This window comes from Poecilia reticulata, linkage group LG18 (assembly GCF_000633615.1).
Source record: "Poecilia reticulata strain Guanapo linkage group LG18, Guppy_female_1.0+MT, whole genome shotgun sequence".
Classification (NCBI taxonomy): domain Eukaryota; kingdom Metazoa; phylum Chordata; class Actinopteri; order Cyprinodontiformes; family Poeciliidae; genus Poecilia; species Poecilia reticulata.
The window spans coordinates 488609-509082 of record NC_024348.1 but is presented as its reverse complement, the minus strand read 5'-3'; the positions used below and the strand labels follow the sequence as shown (position 1 = coordinate 509082).

Sequence of the window (20474 nt, the reverse complement as noted above, 5' to 3'; positions counted from 1 at the left end):
CCTTCAAGTGACAGCTGGTCTGTTGCTGCCTGGGAACTCTGATGGCTTATGGGTAGTATTTGGTGTTTTGAAATACTGAATGAAACACAAAGTTCATTGTTGTGTGGATGAACTTAAGTGTAATAAAAAATTTGATTTTAACTCTTTTAGGTAATTTTCTTTCTTTTTTAAGGTTTTGTTGGCTCTAGTGGTCTTTATTTGAAAGTAGATTGACAGGAAACAGGGTAATGAGAGGGACAAAACATGCGGCAAATGCTGCCAGGCCGGGAATAAACCCGCAACCACCGCCACGACAAATAAGGCCTCAATACGTGGGTCGTGCTTTGCCCCTGGACCACCACAGCACCCCCTATTTCATTTTAATTTTATCTCAGTAAGGATAAATAGTGTTTTGTGTATATAAATGTTTTTCTTTAATGTTTGTTACTGTGTAAGTGCGAGAGAGCCTGTAACTGAGAGAGAGCCTGAATACTTTCTCTCTTGCTCTCGATGAAGGCGGACGCTTTTTCCCTCTGCTCCCTCCCTGCTCCATTGCCTGCTCTGTTTTTGTCCTGTCTTTTTCTATATTTTTGGAGCCTTTCTTTGCACATCCTCCAAATCAACAAATTATTAATCTGGTCAACCAGTCTCTCAAAGCAATTGATCAAATTTTCTTGACGAGAAGTCTGGGCACAAGAGAGCCCTCTTGTCCTGCAGGGACACACCCGGTGGGATTTACCCTGGATTATTCATAACAGGATTTCTGCTGTTTGGAGCTTGTGGATTCCTGGATTATTGACAAATTTATGACGGACTTGGCCGAACAAGCGAACACTCAGACTGTTGGTGGACAGAGACGAAAGTTGGATGCGAGTCTTGCTGAGACTCACAGCCCAGCTGAGGAATCTAAAACTCACTAACGAGTTGGAATCGATCTTGGAGAAGTTGCTAGTTTTGGTTCAGTGGAACGACCAAACTAATTTGGATAATTGGGAACTGTGATGTATCAGAGAGACTTTAGGGAAGATTGAAATTTATAATCTTCCCRACCTAAGACAKTCTGCTTCTGAATTGGCTTTCCCTGTGTGGCCTTGGAAGGGCTGCATAATTCCAATCTCCTTGAAGATATGTAAACACAACGCTCTTTCCCGTCTCACCCTCCCCTGTATCCATGGAGCTGTGGAGCTGAKCGCTCCCAAGGACATCATGCCTTGATAACAACACCTCTATCAGACTTCTGCCAGGAGGCCGAGCAACGTGGTTTCATGGCTCTGTGATGTCACCGCCTTCACTCATGCTTTGTTTTGCCCTTTGTTTTGTCTGAATGCTGCCATTTGCCCTAATGTGTCCTTTTCTCTTTATTTTTTATTTTGTTAGAAACTGTGGAGTACTCACTTTTAACCCAGAAAAGGATTATTTTAGATTATTTTAGTTTATTAGTAATATCAGAAATTGTGGAGTACGCATGATTTAGATCAACATTATACTTCCTAGATAACTTTTATGCAGAGACTCATACTGCTACAGCCCAGAAAAGGAATTAGAATTAGAATTACAACAAACTTAGAATCCAGAAATACAGGAACAGTCACTATTTAGTTACTTTTTATACTACTACTTGTTAGAAACTGTTTCTACTCACTTTTAACCCTGAAAGGGACTTAGAACAAGCTTAGAATTTAGCTATTCATCTTTAGATTATTATCAGTTATTTAGAAACGGTGGAATACTCACTTTTAACCCAAAATTAATTAGATTAGTCACTCTTTAGCTTATTTTTTCAGAAACTGTAGAGTTCTCACTATTTAGATGCAGAGACCAGAAGCCCAGAGACACTTTTGGATTGAGACTACTTTTTAAACTCCTGTTCTTCCAACACAGAAATGGAATTAGACCAGAGGATACTTAGCAACTCTGAACATGAGCACTTAGTTTACTTATTTTAGATCAACATTAGATTCTTTTTCTTTTTCTTTTTTTTCTTTATTTATTTTGCTCTTTCCTTTGGTTTGTTATTTTGTTTGTATTTCCTTTTAATTCCTGTAAAGCACTTTGTATTGCCTTGTTGCTGAAAATGTGCTATATAAATAAAATTACATTAACTATGAGTGACTGATAAAGAACTAGAAGTTGGGGTTGGAATCCTCGTCAGCTCTCATTTTCTGTCATACATGTAGGGTGTGGGTTTCCAACAAAAAGTCTTAACTAAAAATCGTCCTTACCAATGAGGTGAAGGGTAGTTGTATGACAGTGGATAAAGATCTGTTGTCCACCTAGCAATGGAGATAAGTTCAGACTTTGGGTGTGTTCTTTTTTGCTGTGACTATATAATCATGTGATCTTTGTTGTTCGGGACTCTCCTACTGTGTTCAGTGAGATGGGTCTTCAAACGCTTTTGCCTTTGAATAAAAATAAAGACAAAGATTAATCTTTCTCTAGTTATTGGAACAAACTCTCATTCTTTGAAGGGGAAACTGACCCTTCACTCTTCATTTTAACCTCAAGTTAAAATGGTCTTTCACCAAACCCTGCTGGGAAATAAAGTTTGAATTTAAGATATTTCAGATTCGTTTTGGCAGCCTTGGTCATTGTGTAATATTATATCAGTCATGCGTCAGTACATTGCTTCTATTTTAACTTCAGCAACTAGTTAATAGTGCGACGAGGGAGACCATGCAACACCAACAGAAACAGACATTATTACTTTATATAACAGACTAACACACAGCTTTCTCAGGAAGGCATCGGCACAATATGCATCAAATTAGGACATCACAGAAGGAAAGTGCATTCATTTCAATTCATTATGCTACTCAGAGATGCTTATGATACTTAAAAATGCACTGAGGATTCCAGATGGAAAATGAATTTCTCAGGGGAATAAACATAATAAAGGAAAATAAAGATTCAGTGATATTAATGCAACGTAATGAAATTTGGACTGTGCAGGGGACAGCAACTTCAGCCATTCCTGTCAGCCATACGGGGTGGAATCTGAATAAACTGTACCAAATCAACTGAAACAGAGAAAGTATAAAATGACCCAAACGATGGTTACGATGACAAGGTACGGTGGTGGACAGAAAGAAAAAGGGATGATAAAGAAACAAATCTGTGTGAATTAAAGGGGGATGTGTATACCTCAGTAGTCCTATTGACCATCATCTGTTGCAGAGGGAATGAGGGAGGGAAAGACCAGTTCAGTTAGCTTTGTTTTACACATAACTCCACTATAGTCCATGCACAGGAGAGGAGGCTGTGCAGCCATGTTCTAATCTGGGCAGTGACGTGGCTAGAGTGGCTTATTTTATTCCCTGTCTCAGACGCATCATGTGGTTTGTCTTTCAAATTGATTGAGATTATTTAAGTCAAAATTTATCTCACCAACATATATTATAGTGAAAAGACTTTAGTACTACATTAAAATGCTACAAATAGTTAAATATAGAATGATATAATATGATAAAGAATATTAATATAACATATTAACTATGTAAAATTACAGGTTGCGTTTCCACTTCTCAAAGATGATTTTCCTCAAACTTGCAGTGTACCTTCAAGGACCAAGGCAGTCCAGAGTTAGGTACTCTTTGCTAATGCGCTATTAGCAACGCAAATTTTTTGTTGAGCATTTTTGTTAACTTTGAAAAGATTTAGTGCACTTAACTTCCCCTAAATTAATTTTTATGAATAAATTTGAAAGCACTAATTTACTTAGCTGTTTTGCAAGCTTTCAGCTGAATAAAGTTAGACATTTGTGTTGCTTATCGACTGTTAAGAATTTTTTACTTCTTTATATTTATGCTCTTATATTAAAGCGGGTGAAGATTGTCTATCCAGCAGTTCCTACCAGGTTAGAGGTCAACTCATTATACCCTAGTTCCTGGAATATTTAACCTATTGACCTTTTGCACGCGATGTTAGGCTCTTCAGAACTCTGGCCACTGCGCCATGATAGACGTCAAAACAGCCCATGCACTCATGAAAAACACACATCTGTAATTTAATATCGCTTTTTGTTGATTTCACTTTAAAAATGGTCAAAGGATCCTGTGCAGTTTGCTGCACAGAGACAAGGATGCAAACCAATCTTGTGATTTTATTGCATAACTTTGAATGAGGAATGACATGTTAATGGATAGGAGCTGTCAGTCTTAAGGACTCGGTGTAATCGCAGATTTGCAACAAGTACGTTTTACAATATGAGAAAACAAACGTTCATATACTTTAAAAATGAGTATGATTAGAAAGATACCATATATTGCTTTTTGGAGAAGGTATGCGTCTAACATTTAATAATATGGAGACAATGCCGCACCGTCAAAAAAAAAAAAAAAAGGTTAGCATCTAGTCTTTTGTACGTTTTTAAGGCTGCTATGGTGTAAGGGAAAAGGCCATTTATGACATACAGTCAGTATGAAAAGTATTCAGATCCCTTTAAAATTTTCACTCTGTTTCATTGCAACCATTTGCTAAAATCCAAAAAATTCATATCTTGACAGAAAAAACAAAAATGTAGACATTTTTGCAAATTTGATAAAAAAGAAAAACTGAAATATCACATGGTCTTAAGTATTCAGACCCTTTGCTCAGTGTTGATTAGAAGCGCCCTTTTTCACACCTGGATTTGGGGATCCTCTGCCATTCTTTCTTCAGATCTTCTCCAGTTCTGTCAGGTTGGATGGTGAACGTTGGTGAAGCCATTTTCAGGTCTCTCCAGAGATGCTTAATTGGGTTTAGGTCGGGGCTCTCTCTGGGCCAGTCAAGAATGTTCACAGAGTTGTTCCGAAGCCACTCCTTTGTTATTTTAGCTGTGTGCTTCGGGTCATTGTCTTGTTGGAAAGTGAACCTTCGACCCATCTGAGGTCCCGTGCTCCCTGGAAGAGGTTTTCTTCCAGGTTATCTCTGTACTTGGCCACATGCATCTTTGCTTCAACTGTAACCAGCCATCTTGTCCCTGCAGCTGAAAAACACCCCCATAGTTTTGCTGTTGGGATTGTATTGGGCAGGTGATGAGCAGTGCCTGGTTTCCTCCACACATACCGCTTAAAATGAACACCAAAAAGTTCAATCTTGGTCTCATCAGACCAGAAAATCTTATTTCTCATAGTCTGGGAGTCTTTCATGTGTTTTTTGGCAAACTTTATGCCAAAGTGTCTGCACTGAGGAGAGGCTTCTGTCGGGCCACTCTGCCAGAAGGCCCCAACTGGCAGCTGCAGTGATTGTTGCCCATTTCTCCACTGCATCTCTGGAGCTCAGTAGTGATCTTTGGGCTCTTCTTTATCTCTCTCACCAACGCTCTTCTCCTGCGATTGCTCCATTTAGCTAGACAGCCAGGTTAAAGAAGAGATCTGCTCGTCCCAAACTTCTTCCATTCAAGGATTATGGAGGCCACTGGACTCTTAGGAACCTTGAGTACTGCAAAACTTCTTTTGTAACCTTGGCCTGATCTGTGCCTTTCCACAATTCTGTCTCTAAGCTCCTTGGGCAGTTCCTTCCACCTCATGATTCTCATTTGCTCTGACCTGCACTGTGAGCTGTGAGGTCTTATATAGACAGGTGTGTGCTTTTCCTAATCAAGTCCATTCAGATTAATTAAACACAGCTAGACTCCAATGAAAGAGTAGAACCATCTCAAGGAGGATCAGAACAAATGGACAGCAAGAGTTAAATATGAGTGTCACAGCAAAGGGTCTGAATACTTATGACCATGTGATATTTCACTTTTTCTTTTTTAATTAATTTTTTTTTTCTGTCAAGATCGGATACATGAGAAATAATATGAACTTTTTTGATTTTAGCAAACAGCTGCAATGAAACAAAAAGTAGAAAAATTAAAGGGGGTTGAATACTTTCTGTTCTCACTCTAAATCATGTGGTATGAATTCAGGCAAAGTCAGTAATTTGATCAACACGTCAGGAGAGAGGAGGCATGGGTCAATTTCTAAGCTAGCTATTTTCAACTTTTGTAAATATTGCCGTCTACAAGCCCCTAGTAGGTGTGTTATGTTTACAGACAAATTAGCTTGACTTGAACTAGAAGAAGCCATGAATAAACTGGCAAAAACAACTTGGAAAAACAAGTTTAATTGCTCTGTTCTGCCCATCTCTCACTTCCAATGCGTACATCATGGCGCCTTGAATAATTAAGTGACGTAGATGCAAAGGGTCAATATGTTATTTTTTATGATGTAAACTTGTCCTCACTTTACTTTATTGTACTTACTATTTGTCTATAATGGGTGATTCTTTTTTTGCGGCAACATTCCATGTCCCCATGTTTTGCTTACAATTATTTTTGTAAAATGTGCAAAATATTTACAACAAAGTATTTGAATTATATATTTAGATGTTTGCCATTATTCAAATATAAATGAAATGCCTTTTAAATATTATTTTGTTCTTTACACACCTTTTTGGTGACTGACATGTTCACTTTCATGTGTCCCCAGTGCAGCGTAATAGACTTCCTCATGACATTTAAACTATAATATATATATATATATATATTTATGTTTTTCTTCAATAAATTGATTGACTGGACTAAACCTTATTTTAATATGCAATTGAATCTACTGAAACTATTTTCTCATTTGATATTTTCTTCATATTATACATGCCCCAGTACCAGTGGTGGGAAGTAACGAAGTACAAGTACTTCGTTACTGTACTTAAGTACAATTTTCGTGTATCTGTACTTTACTTAAGTAGATTTAATAATGGATACTTTCTACTTTTACTCCACTACATTTTACAGTAAGTATCTGTACTTTCTACTTCACTACATTTCTACAAAACTGTCCGTTACTCGTTACATCCAAGTCTCGTTGCTCTTTTTGTCTTTTTGCTCTGTTTTCGTCACCTGTCATGGTGGCAGACGTTGCAGCAGGAGGGAGGGTGAGAACAGTCACGGTGCTCCTCCTGCTTGGTTACTTGTTGCTTATTGGGTCTTGGACAGTGTTCATAGTTGAGCGTTGTTAATTGCTATGTTTAATGGTGCAGACAATTATTATTTCTGACATTGGCAATATGGGCAACCGCMCAGGGYGTTATTTYTTTAGGGATGGCAGGAGACCTCTGTGTATTGTGGCACAGAGATGAAAGCAAAACAGAATGAAGAAGAGTTTGAATTGATACTGGTTACATTTATTTCAGCTCTAAGTATTTCATATCCAGGTGTTTTTATGGGAAAGTGAATATTTCAGATCAATTTTAGAAGCAGTTTTGATAGGTGCACTAAATGTTATTGTCATGTAGCACGGGGTGCTGGTTTTGATTTGGTCTTGGGTTCAGTGGCATATGATCATATGATCGGGACACTTAATGATATTAGTGATTAGGTAATGCATTCAGCAAGTATTTTTACTTTTAATACTTAAGTATTTTTAAAAACCAGTACTTTTTTACTTTTACTTAAGTAAAATGTTAATATGGTACTTTGACTTTTACTTGAGTAAATTTTTGTCTGTGTATTTGTACTTTTACTTAAGTACATTTTTTGAGTACTTTCTCCACCACTGCCCAGTACTAACTTTCAACCCTTGTTATGATGTTTCATTTCTGCCTTCAAAAAGTCTAAAATTCCATAAAAATAATTTAATGTAAGTGACATAAATTAGTTTTGAAGTAAATTCAACCATGGAAAACAAAGTAGCTTCAACTGTCACCATCTCTGTACTTTTTATTATCTCAAATATGTTAAACTTGTAAAGCTTAAAGTTCCACCCTGTTAGGAAAGATTGTGGAAAATGTTTATTCAGTAGAATTTAAAAAACATTATATTAGATTTAGTCATTAAAGTTTTGTTATTCTGTTGAAGGTTAACTAGCTAAATGTTGACCACATGAAGAGCTTCAGGTAGATTAGTTAGAAAGTTCCACCCTGTTATGTTCATGAACCAAATAAGGTAGAACTTAGGGTGAAAAGTAATAATTTTAAGTCAAGGTTTTATCAGATGTCTTTGCCATTTGTCTGTTTTCATTTCACTAGTTGCCCCCATTGACTCCTGAGGGGAACAATGAGTTCCTGTCCTGAGAAAATCCACTACAGGGATATCACCTGTTTTCCCAAATAGAACCAGGACAAACACTCCACCTGTACTTTGACTTGAAAGAGCCAATCCTGCAACTAATAATGAAAATCATCAGATTTTAGAATCAAAGACTTTGATTTTCCACCCTGTTATGTTCCATTCCACACATGTTTTTATTAAATATTGTTACAGAAACATTAAGTACTGTGAATTTTTCTGTGCCATGTTGGGAGTTGAAGACCAATTGAAGACGTATTGGTATACGTTTTTAAAATTACCAATGTTTTCAATGCTGTCAGTAATAATGAGTTAAAAAATACAGTTTTTTCTTTACAATACAGTCATAAATGATTCGTAACTTCATGATGTGTTACAATTTCAAGAATAAAACATATTATATAAGAGTGTGTCCCTTTTTAAGAAAAAGTCATTATTTTTCAAAATTTAAATGTTTAACTATTTGTGGTCTATATGTAAATGTTCATAACAGGTGGAACACATTCAGAGACAATGGTGAAAAAAAACACATGTAATTATTAATTTATCCAATCCTGAGCTTGCACATTATTCATTTCTTATTGTTACCATGTCAGTGTTGTAACAAAATATTTAAACTTAAAACATTAATACTTTTTTTTTCAAAAATCCTGAGGCCGAAATGTTGCCGCATAAAAAGAATCACCCCTATCTATTTGTCAATCTTTTTGTGAAACCTACATGATTCGACTTGCCCATATCTTTGATGCTGTTATACCTGAATTTGCCATCTAAAATAGAATAAAAGCTATTTCTATTCTATTCTATCCTGTGAATTCTCTGTTACAGGAAAGAACGTTCACTAAAGTAAATGATAAATTCTGGGAAATAACTGGCTTTATGAAGTATTATTACTAAAACGCAACACTGACAGGATGTGATAGAAAAGCATCTACAATTAGTGTTGAGTTGCTAAATAAGCAACCTGGCTGGCTGGTATCACTCTGGTTACTGCACTGGCTTTGGATAAAAAGATTCTACAACTTCAAGATGAGAAGTAACACATTTATAGTTTTAATCTTTGTAGATTAAAACTATAAATGTAGGATTGATTTCAAACTGTAAGATGAAACTTTGTTTTTTGTAAACTTTTTTCAGAACAGGTTTTTTAATACATGCATATTATTTGTTTTACATGTTCTCATTTCTTTGAATTTGGGCTAAAATAAATACTGAAACAAAGTAGAAAACAGTAGATTTTTCAACCCACTTAAAGGAAACATCACATTGATTTCCTTTCAGACTGTTTTCTAAGCTGTGGTCAATATTTCAAAGAGGCTATGAGAACAAATAATAAAGAAGAAATACGTATTTACAAATTAGACAGTTTTTAATTTAATAATTTTTTTTGTTTTAATTTGTTTTTAGTTTGTTTTTTATTTTTAGCTTTAGTAACTAATTGTTAAATTTGTTTTTTCAAACAAAATAAATGAATTATCTTAGGATTTTTTTGGTAACTGAAGTAAATAGAGCAATTTTTTTATGATTACTGTCAATAACTGTAATGTAAAGAACTTGTTTTTCAGCAGGAATTTATGAGGTGCTTCAATGTAGAAAGACTGAATGGACATGTGGGTACTGATATAAACCCTCTTCTAGCCACGTGACTTCAAACCACAAAAAAAGTCCCAACTAAAAAAATATGACATTCTTGTTCCATTAACTGGTAAGTAAAGCCCCATCAACTTCAGGTTGTCTTCCTAACCCCTCCACCCCTAGCTGATGGTCCAAAACATTCGTTAGGATTATTTGTCCCCAGCTGTTAGCATGCAGCCTTAGATACAACCTGCAGACAGTGGCACACTCCATGCACTGGACATTGCTACATTTAGACATCGGTGCAGCGAGGAAAGGGAGGAAGAGGTGATGAGGGGAAGTGTGTGAAAGGGAGCATTTAAAGAGAGAAAAAGGAAAAGAAGGAGAGACCCGGTTAGTGGCAGGACCAGGAGTGACGTGGCAGGCACAGCGACACTGAGTGACAGAAACGGAGAAAGAGATGCATAGAGGCTGATGGGAAACCAGACGCTACACACATTTAAGCAGATTTGTGTCAAAAACTACATCACAACAAATTAGAGGTGCTGGAATTAACTAAGTATAGAAACCTTGGTTATACTATTTAAACATGCTGTGATTAGTATCTGGATAATATGCTAATTTCAAATACATTCTGTTTATGATTCAACACTTTGTCATAACAGAAAGAATCAATCAGTTCACGTTTGGCCTGGGTTGAACTGATATGAAAGGAAAAAGAAATGTGTTTGCAACGACAAGAAACAATGATTACTAAATATCTTCAGTCTGATTACATCCTGTGGTTTCATTTAAGTTCTAATGGCTTAATGAATGCTGCTCAAACACATTGCAGTTGTAAGAAACAAGAACTTTTTAGATCAAAGTTGTTTTCCCTCTTGGATGGTCTGCAGTCATGTGAGTACCAACTCATGTAGCAAAGATCTTATTTGCAACTAATAGGTGCAAACAGAGCTGATTGTGCGTCTTGAGTGACACTTTAAAGGTTCCCTTGTATGACCCCATTAGAGATGAGTGTACTTTTTCAAAAACACCTTTAAGTCAGGATCTGTATGAGTTGTGCAAACCTCATTATGTGAAATGGAAGGCAATAATATGCTGTGGAAAGTTGAAGTATCTCTGAAAGGTGCCAAGAGTTTGCCACTGAGTGGAGTTTGTGAGTTGGTGTGAAGTAGGGGATGATGTTAGCATTATAACCAACCCTGCTGCTGTTGCTCTCGGTAAAGCTAATTCTCAACTCAGGAACTCTAAAACCTATTTTTGTTTGTTTCACTTGGTTTTAATGTTGTTGGTAGTTACACCTTTTTAATAATAATTTTAGAATTGCATAATGCTAAACCTACAAATGAAACTTAATTTGTTCATGTTTTTAGCATGCTGAATGATCCATCCAGGGATGACGAGCAAATCAAATATGAATCTGTGTCTGCAATGTCAGCTTCACTGATGGAAGTACACACTGACACGAGACGTAACCAGCTCAGTTGGTAGAGTTGTGGAAGGACAAGATAGACAGGCTTGCTTTTGCAGTCATATTTACGTTCTTATGAAAATAATTTTTTAAGATGAGAGATTACATTCATACAAAAAAATCAAACAAACTATAGCATAATACCCATTTCCCTCTGGCTACAACTATATATGATGAAGACTGCAGATAATGATCACTGTAGGTACAAGTAATCTCATTACTGTGATCCCAAACAAAACTGGGTTAGACCTAGTTAAGCCCTAGTAGAAAATTTGGGTGATCTTTTACAGTTTTAACGAAACTATCAAGCCCCTATAAAGGGTCATTCCTCAGCATCACTGTGGGTAAGAAGGAAAACATGGGGATTATCATCACTATTCAGCTATGATGCACCCACAAAAGTTAATCAAATCTTCAGTATAACAAAGATTTATAGATCTAGTAAATGTTAAAGTAGCGGTTCTCAATGTGGGCGGTACCGCCCCCCAGGGGGCGTTCAGAGAACGGCARGGGGCGCTGGCGGACATTTTTGCAAAAGGGGGGCGCTGGGATGCCTTTGGGGGGCGTTTGGTCGAAGGTAAACTTTACACCTTAAATGCACAACAATACCAGTTTAGACTTTGAGCAACTTGGTAAAACTGTATTGTGTAACATTAAATCATGCTTGGCTGCAACTGTATCGATGGCAGCTCTTCTTCTATTCAGTGTTTGTTAGCTTCTGTTAGCTTCATGGCGCAGCTCCGTTCTCCTGCTAATGGTAGCTAAAATCACAATACCCTCACTTTGTATCCCTCTGAAAAATGAACCCATTTAAATAAAGAAATCCCTCCATGGTGATACCACGATAGAGAGCGTTCATTTTATAGCGTTAACACGGAGCTGTAAGTGGTCCGGTATGAAACGGGGTGATTGAACAACACAGCACTTTTAAATTTCAATAATTAGAATGCAGAAATTGTTTCCGTTGTTTAAACTTGAATGTTCATTGCATTTTTCTTAAACGCCTGTGAAAATAATTTCTATTCCCATGACTTTTTGTTCTCTGGGAAATTATTTTTGATGATAAAAACAGAAACAAGCATAAAAAATCAAAACATCTATAATAGTGATAGTAATATTAATAATAAAATAATGATCAGTGCAAAGTAGCCTACAAATTCTTTGGTGGGGGCGGTGAGGGACCTGGATAAAGGCTGGGGGGGCGCTGGCCCAAAAAAGGTTGAGAAACACTGTGTTAAAGGCCTGCATACTATATTTTCCTCTTTGGTTATGCCTTATTTGTCTTATTGCTCAGAAATCTGGGGAAATACAAGTAAAACAAACACTGATGTATTAGTTAAGTTGCAAAAAAAAACTATAAGGCTTATTAATAAGGCGGGATACTGTGAACCAACTGATAAACTCTTCTTTCAAAGTAATATATTAACAATATTAACAAGATATTGTTTATATAAAAATACTAGAAATAATGTATAAAGCATTGAACAAAAGTCTTCCTTCTGGTATTCAGAAATTATTTAAATTGAGAGAGAATAAATATAATTTGCGAGGTTTGTTTATATTTCAATGTGCAAAACAGAAGAGCCAGATAAAGTCTAGATGCGTTTCAGTTATTGGTGTGAAACTGTGGAATGAATTGAATGATGATTTTAAGTTATGTCCTTTCTTGGTGAGCTTTAAAAGAGCTCTAAAATGTAAAATGATAACATCTTATATATGTATTGCGAAGATACCTTGATAGGTTGTTGGGTATAAAATAGGGTAGGCAAGAATAAGCTTGACTTGACGCTTGGCTTCAGCCTATTCCTTTCTTGGTCAATTATGGGTTTGTTTATTGTTGTTTTGTTTTTTGTGTCCTGTGTTTAGTGTGGACAATTTACCAAAATAAAGTGATTGATTGAATTTGATTCTGAAGAGCTTTTTTTAAGACAACAGAACGATAAGATTATTGACCATCAGCAGAGCTTATCCAGATACCGACCACAGTTTGATAGATGAAGGAAAATAGTTATCACTTATGTGGTGAACTCCTACTGTTAGTGAGCTAAAGCTGCTAGCACTACCTCACAATGGTCCATGATTCCCCTACTGGCTACCAGATGTAAAACCAGGAACGTCTCAAACAGCTCCTTTCAACATAATAGCTCTGCATATTTTATTTAGCTCTATCTACCCTCCATATAAAACACTGACAAAAGCACCAAGTACCACATGAGCTACTATACTTTCACACATGCCAAGCCTAAGTTATCACAATGAACAACGGCCATACCTTCGACTGGACATCGGCATTGTGATCATTCTGAAGTAGCAGGGCGGCTGATTTGGTATCATCCTTGCGTGCGGCAATGTGCAAGGCGGGCAGGCGAACTTTGCCTTTGGTATCGTTTTCCAGTAAGATGGAGACCACCTGGTTGTGTCCCTGCTGGAGGGCAATTGCCAGGGGTGTAAAACCATCCTAAATGAGGGAAGACAGAGAAAAAAATTTGATGGTTACTTACCACGTATATATGCCCAATACTTACAAGGAATATGATTAATAAAATATCCACAAAAAGTGATGGTGGTTTTAACATTTGGCAAAAGGAGGAACCTCAGATTACTCACTTCTGTTGCAATGCTCTGGTTGCCTCCATTCTCAAGCAAGTAGCGAACCACATCCATGTGATTCTCCTGGGCTGCCATGTAGAGAGGAGTGAATCCATTCTGGACAATTCCAAACCTAATTGTTACTCGTAAGGTCTTACACCATTATTTAGTAATTCTCAAAAAAGTTACAGCAGTAAGGACCTGGCTCGAGAGAGAAATGTAATCAACAGCTGTGGAAGATGAGAACAGGGGTTTACCTGAGACTGTGAATTGATGTCAGCTCCTCGTTTGGTCAGGATCTTCACAACTTCTGCCTGACCAGCCAGAGATGAAATGTGCAGGGCTGTGTTTCCTTTCTGAAAAACAGGAAACAGGTTCAGGTGAGAAGGATTTTTTTTCCTGACTTCAAATGAACATTAATTGATGAATGCAGCAAATGTTAATAAGAAGCACATCAATGAGTACTGGTCAAGGCAACAAGAGTAGGACGCAGAGAAGGCTTTCTCTTCCACACAGTTAGATGCCTCTTCTCAAGTTCTATTATTCAAATTATTTTTGATTATTTTAACAGCCAAAAGGCAAAACTGTATGCTCTGTAAGTACACTGTGTGCATAATTATTAGGCAAGTTTCAGTATGGGCCATATCATCATTTGTATGCATATTTTCCAATTCCAGGCTGTATAAACTTGAATGCTTGTTGAATCTAAACATATCAGCTGATGTGTATTTGTTTAGTGAGGGAGGGTGGGGCTAAGAAGATCAACATCCTATATCAAGATGTGTATCATTATTAGGCAGCTTATTTTCCTCAGGCAAAATGAGCCAATAAAGAGATTTAAGTGAGTCTGAAAAGTTCAAAATTGTAAAAGGCCTTTCAGAGGGATGCAGCACGCTTGAAATTACTAAGATATTGGGTCGTGATCACACAACTATCAAACGATTTGCTGCAAATAGCTAACAGGTTCGCAAGAAACGTGTTGAGAAAAAAAGATGGAAATTAAACTGCCGAAGAGTTGAGAAGAATCAAACGTGAAGCTACAGGAACCCATTGTCTTCCAGTCCTGTCATTTTCCAGAACTGAAACCTACCTGCAGTACCCAGAAGTACAAGATGTTCAGAGACATGGCCAAGATAAGGAACGCTGAAACCCGACCCCCATCGAACAAGACACATAAGTCGGAACATCAAGACTGGGCCAAGACAGATCTGGAGACAGATTTTTCAAAGGTCCTATGGATTGGTGAGATGAGAATGAGTCTTGATGGACCAGATGGATGGACCTGTGGCTGGATCAGTAATAGGCACAGAGCTCCACTTCACATCAGACACTAACAAGGTGGAGGCAGGGCGCTGGTATAGGTTGGTGTTATTAAAGATGAGCTAGTTGGACCTTTTCGGGTTGAAGTTGGACTCAAAATCAAGTCCTAAATCTACTGCCAGTTTTTAGAAGACACTTTCTTCAAGCTGTGGTTCAGGAAAAAGTCTGTATCTTTCAAGAAGACCATGATTTTTCTGCAGGACATTGCTCCATCGCATGCATCAAAGTACTCCACTATGGAAGGCCTTAAAGATAAGAGAATAATGAAGCGGTCCCCTTCCTCACCACACCTAAACCCCATTGAGAACATGTGGGCCTTTCTTAAACAGGACATGTATGGTGAAGGAAAACGGTTCACATCTCTGATCAGTCTGGGAGGCTGTGGCTGCTGCTGCACGAGAAGTTGATCGTCAACAGATCAAGAAACTGACGGACTCCATGAAAGGAAGGCTTATAAGTGTTATGGAAAAGAAGGGTGGCTGTAAAGGTCACTGATTTATTTTTTAAATGTCAGAAATGTTTGTCAATTTTGAGTTGTATGTGTTGTGATCCGTGTTTTTCTGTATAGTTATTTTGGGATTTTCTGTGTTTAGTCCTGTTTCCGAGTCTCTGTCCTGTCTTCCCTGTTTGTTCCCAGCTGTGTCTCGTTCCTGTGATTACCCTCCCAGTGTATTTAGTCCCACCTGTTGTCTGTGTTCCTCATCAGATCCTCGTCGTTTGTCAGTTGCGTGTGTCAGTCTGTCTGCTTTCCAGTCAAACTGTATAGCCCTGGTTCGCTAAGCTTTTGTGTCTCCGTTTCACGTTGTCAGTAGCTACCGGTTATTAGCTGTGTGCTAATTGTTCCTGCCGTGCTGCCTGACTTTTACCGTTTCTTTTACCACCATCATTAAAGATTAATCATCACCTTCATCTGGGTCTCCACGTTCATTCTCACCACTACAACAATACCAATCATGACAGTATGTTTATTATTCTCACTTTTCCAGACTGCATTAAACAAGTGAGGCAGAAAAAGTTTCTGTTAATTTATAATAACTATAATAATATAATTCTGCACATTAGTAGTTTCCCAATAATTGTGCACACAAAGATGTCCTAAAAAGGTAAAAAATCATTTTGACTTTTGTAAATATTCAGGTTTGAGAGATTATTAATATTTTGGAATGATCAAGAGCGCCGTAGTTGTTCCACAATAAAATGAATAAAGTAATTAATGAATCTAAGTCACGAAAGATTAAGGCAGTTCTGAAGACAAAAGGGAGTCCAACCCAGTACTAGCAAGCGTACCTATTAAAGTGGCCGGTGAGTGCATAATTAAAAAATAACTTGAAAAATAAGCTGTTGGTACAGGTTCATTTTCTAAACTTCAGAAAAATAATTGTTAGGGATGCATAAATATGAGAATTTGTGCTGATAATGACATCCAATATTAATATTGCTGTTATGCAAATATTTATCAGTATTTTATTTTATTAAATATTGTTAACGGTGTCCACGGATGGATTGTAAAGGTGCGTGATAATAACCACTCCAGGAGGGAATAATGTTGATCTTCTTTTAATGAAGATAACCAAACAGGAGTACAGCTGGATGGTTTATGTGCTCTAACGCCGATGTAGACTAACTTTACACGTCCACACCAGAGTCAGCGAGCATCAAGAACTAACACAGAAAAACATTCCCCCCAGAACACACAACCGCTGCATGTAGAGTTCTGTTAACGAAGTAAATGAACAGTAAGACACTTAAACTCAGATCAGCCTAGTCAGTACGGGAAATGATGCAGAGATAAGCAGATGCATACAAGTACTACAATATTTTTGTCGATTACTTGATTAATCGTCAGAACAATGAATAGATTACTTGATTACTAAAATAATTGTTTTAAATAGGGACTGCACAACTCTTAAACTGACTGTGGCACACTACACAGAATGTCACACAGGACAGGCACATGCAGGGGGGGGTAGCTAGGCGGGCTTGAACACCTGCCCCTTTAGTGGTCTCTGCACGGCCCTGACATAGGACATGGCTGAGTCTTTGCCAGGTCTCCACAACAACTGAATAGGAAATCAAACTCCCATGACACCTTCACCAAATCCAAAAGGAGAGAATCCACTTACAGTATGTCTCACAAACAGTCCATGTCATAAGACACAGTGACAAAAAGTTTGCAGTTGAATATACAAAAGACTACATACTCACAGTAATCTTTTGTGTAACTTTAAAATTCCTCTTCCATTTAGAAATACTTTCTGGCATAATGTTTGCTAACACTTGCACTTTGGAGCATCACCAAGGTTAGTTGCAACATGACAAACTGGAAGTAATTCCTTCTCTTATTGCAGCTTATGGCAACACCGGTATTCTCTGAGGAGGGGCTTGGCCCATGGCACTGACCCCACTTTACGTATCATTTTCCTTTAACCCTCCACCTTTACTCTGGAGCTCTGTTTTGGGAGTAGAAACATGCAATACTTGTTTTTCTCAATGAACAACATCTGTCATAACTACAGAGGAAATCTCTTTTAATTTAATATAGTTTGTGTCAAGAAAAGTCGAGCTCATGCCACTTCCCCATGCTGGAGATTTTAGTTTAATAATAACTATGAATAAAGTTACCTTTAAAAATAATTACACAGGTGACATCAAGACCCAACAGTAGAGTCAGACGGTAATAAAATTAATCTGGTTGTTATTATGTCCTGCAAACTTTGCTTTAATTTCTTTTTCTATTTAATCATAAAAAATCACAGTCAGGCAGAAAGAGAGTCATGGAACAGGAAGAGCTGGTTTCCTGAAGAAAGAGGAAGAAAGCTTCCAGCCTGCATGAGTATAAAATAGTTCAGACCATTCCTTATTTTAAAGCATTAAAGGTTTAAAGAATAAAATCTAAACATTTTGAGTAATTGGATAAAACCCAGAGTGAAATACTTACATTAATAATAATAACTTATAATTGGGCCAATAATTAATATTGGTTTAACCAGTGGTTGATGTTGGTTTTATTATAAGAATATTTAAACTTACTCTTACACTTGTGGAAATTCTTAGAAGTAAAACAAGTAACTGTAACATGATATCAGATAATTAGAATAATGGATTATTCTTGGTTTCTTTTCAGAAGTGTCTAATAACTCGCATTATGATTATAATAAGAGTAACTAATAAGTTATGGTTATTATAATATTATAAATGAATGCTAAACTAGAGAAACTAAAAGGTTATAAATGTGATTTTGACATTGAACTTGAAAAGGTGTAAAATGTGWAACTGTAATTAAAGGTCACTGATGTTGTGTTGAAGGTAGATGGGAGGTGAAAGGTCAGGGGAAAAGAGGAACTGATAGGAGAGCAGAAGTGACCAGGGCCTTATTGCTAAACTTTAACTTTCCTAAGAAAAGGTTGGGCAGGAAACAGACGTAGTTCGACTGTTGAGCAACTCGGGGATCATTGGAACAGAGATCAGGTCATAAGGTCTCCAAGGTGATGGATATGAGATCATCTGTCCAAGCAGTCAGCCAATGAGAGGCACAGCAACAGAGCTAACCAATGCAAATGCACCAAAAGGTGGATAAACCCTTTATAAGGTGGGTGCAACAGAGGAATCGTTGGTTGGATCCTTCAGGCAGCTTGGAGCCAAGATGGAGATGGACAAAGAACTCTGCAGCTGAAGAAGAGCCGGGGCCACAGAGTTTTATAGGTTGCTTTTAGCCAAAACTAAAACACCCTTGGGACTCGCCCGAGTCACTAAAACCAACCTGGTTCAGTAACAAGTTGTAATAAAGAGAAAGAGCGACCGTTAACAGGTRASCTCTGTGAARCTAGTTGGTTGCAGGCTGCTCAATCTGGCTAATTCACAGGGTGAAGAAGGTGGGACATCTGGATGGAGGTCGTTAGAAACCAGGCTAGTCTTTCTTGATGCCAGCTTAAACAGAGTTTACTTCAGTTGTGGACAGGGTAAAATCCCATCAGATTTAGAAAACTCAATTCACCCGGTAGATGGAGAGCTGGTAGCTCATCTCCCTCCTCTGAGAAGGGGAAGTTTGAGAGAGAGAGAGAGAGAGAGAGAGAGAGAGAAGGGGGAGGGGGTGTTGCGCAACAACAGTTGGTTTAAACATCACTAGAAGTTTTTTAAAAAGGAAGCTCGATAAAGACTGACTTGTCTGTCTGGTGTCAGATTTCAGACTCACAGAGGAAAGATCAGCGGTCATGGAGCTATAGGTCAAGCTCGGCTAAAGAGCTGAGCTTCTGACAAGCCGACAACAACGTGTTTACTGCTATGTTGAAACAGTGAATGAAAACAGGTGGCTTATCTATAGAACAATATCACATGTTAAGACTGGATATGTAAATATGTACAACGACTACAGCTGATGTTGGATGGTATGCATGGATGTATTATATCTTACCTTTGTGGATGAATCCACAGATGCACCCCGATCTAACAGCTCCTGGACCAGATCCACATGACCTTCCTTGGCAGCCAGATGCAGAGCATTCAGACCATTCTTGGAATAAAAGAAAGAAATATCAGAGCTGAGGTTGTAAGACACGGCAACGAGAATGTAGACAAACTGTCACATTTGGACAAAATAGTTACAACCTTATCTTCTAAGTCTATCATTAAAGAAGCATGATTGTCATCTCTGTCCATCTTTCTAGGGCACAGGACCAGTGTGAAGAGCTGCTTATCAACGTTAGATTACATGTGGAACCTTGTAATGCTGCAGTGGACCAGAGCGATTACTGAGAATGAAGCTATAAATAGTTGACTGTGTTTGTGATTCTGTGTGCAGATACACACACACAGTTATGCACTAACTATAATATCTGAACTGTAATGTTATTGCACTGGCACTGATCTGTGACCTGTAGAGCCTTAAACAAAGAATGAAATGGGCACATCTTATTGATTTCAAACTTGTAGTAGTTTTTAAGACCTCTATTAGTATCTTCAGTGGGCAAAGCAGTGTCATGTGATGCTGGAGCAGCTCACAAATGACACAAACACAAAAATGATACTAAGGATAAGAAAAAGGGAGTGTGATTTAAAAAAGTCTGATTGTGATGCGTGATACAACATTAATGTCATTTCTTCTGAATCCACCTAATTCAGAAGATCTATTTGTGTCGTTTTTGCTTAGTGCTTTAGAGTATCTAATCATTTTGAAAACATTTAGCACCCTAGCTTCCCCTGATTTTTTTTTCTTTTTAGATAAACTCTGAGGTGTAAAGTTTCAGTTGAATAGAGTCTGTAAACTTTTGTTATTGACTGTTAAGAATTATTCAGGTAGTTAGAAACCCACAAGAACAAAACAAAACATGGACAGTAGAGACCAAGATATAATCATAAAAAGAATATCTAAGGCCAGTATAAACATGTAAATTATCCATCCATCCATCCATCCATTTTCCTCCGCTTATCCGGCGTCGGGTCGCGGAGGCAGCAGCTTCAGAAGGGAGGCCCAGACTTCCCTCTCCCCAGCCACTTCTTCCAGCTCCTCCGGGG

At 37.7% G+C, this 20474-nt stretch overlaps 1 protein-coding gene across 26 annotated transcripts in view; it reads right to left on the bottom strand.

The window, feature by feature from the left end:
- The window catches only part of ank2b (ankyrin 2b, neuronal), a 206942-nt gene that overhangs the window by 100752 nt on the left and 85716 nt on the right, over positions 1-20474 (bottom strand). For 17 of the 26 annotated variants that reach the window (XM_008434870.2, XM_008434873.2, XM_008434863.2 and 14 more), the window contains exons 3-8: positions 19375-19473; positions 13901-13999; positions 13662-13760; positions 13327-13512; positions 9834-9869; positions 3121-3144 (exon numbers count right to left, since the gene is read on the bottom strand). In XM_008434870.2, coding sequence (XP_008433092.1) covers positions 3121-3144; positions 9834-9869; positions 13327-13512; positions 13662-13760; positions 13901-13999; positions 19375-19473 — 543 coding nt within the window. The remainder of the gene's footprint in view (positions 1-3120; positions 3145-9833; positions 9870-13326; positions 13513-13661; positions 13761-13900; positions 14000-19374; positions 19474-20474) is intronic. The other 9 variants (XM_017310416.1, XM_017310417.1, XM_008434866.2 and 6 more) reach the window with 2 other exon arrangements.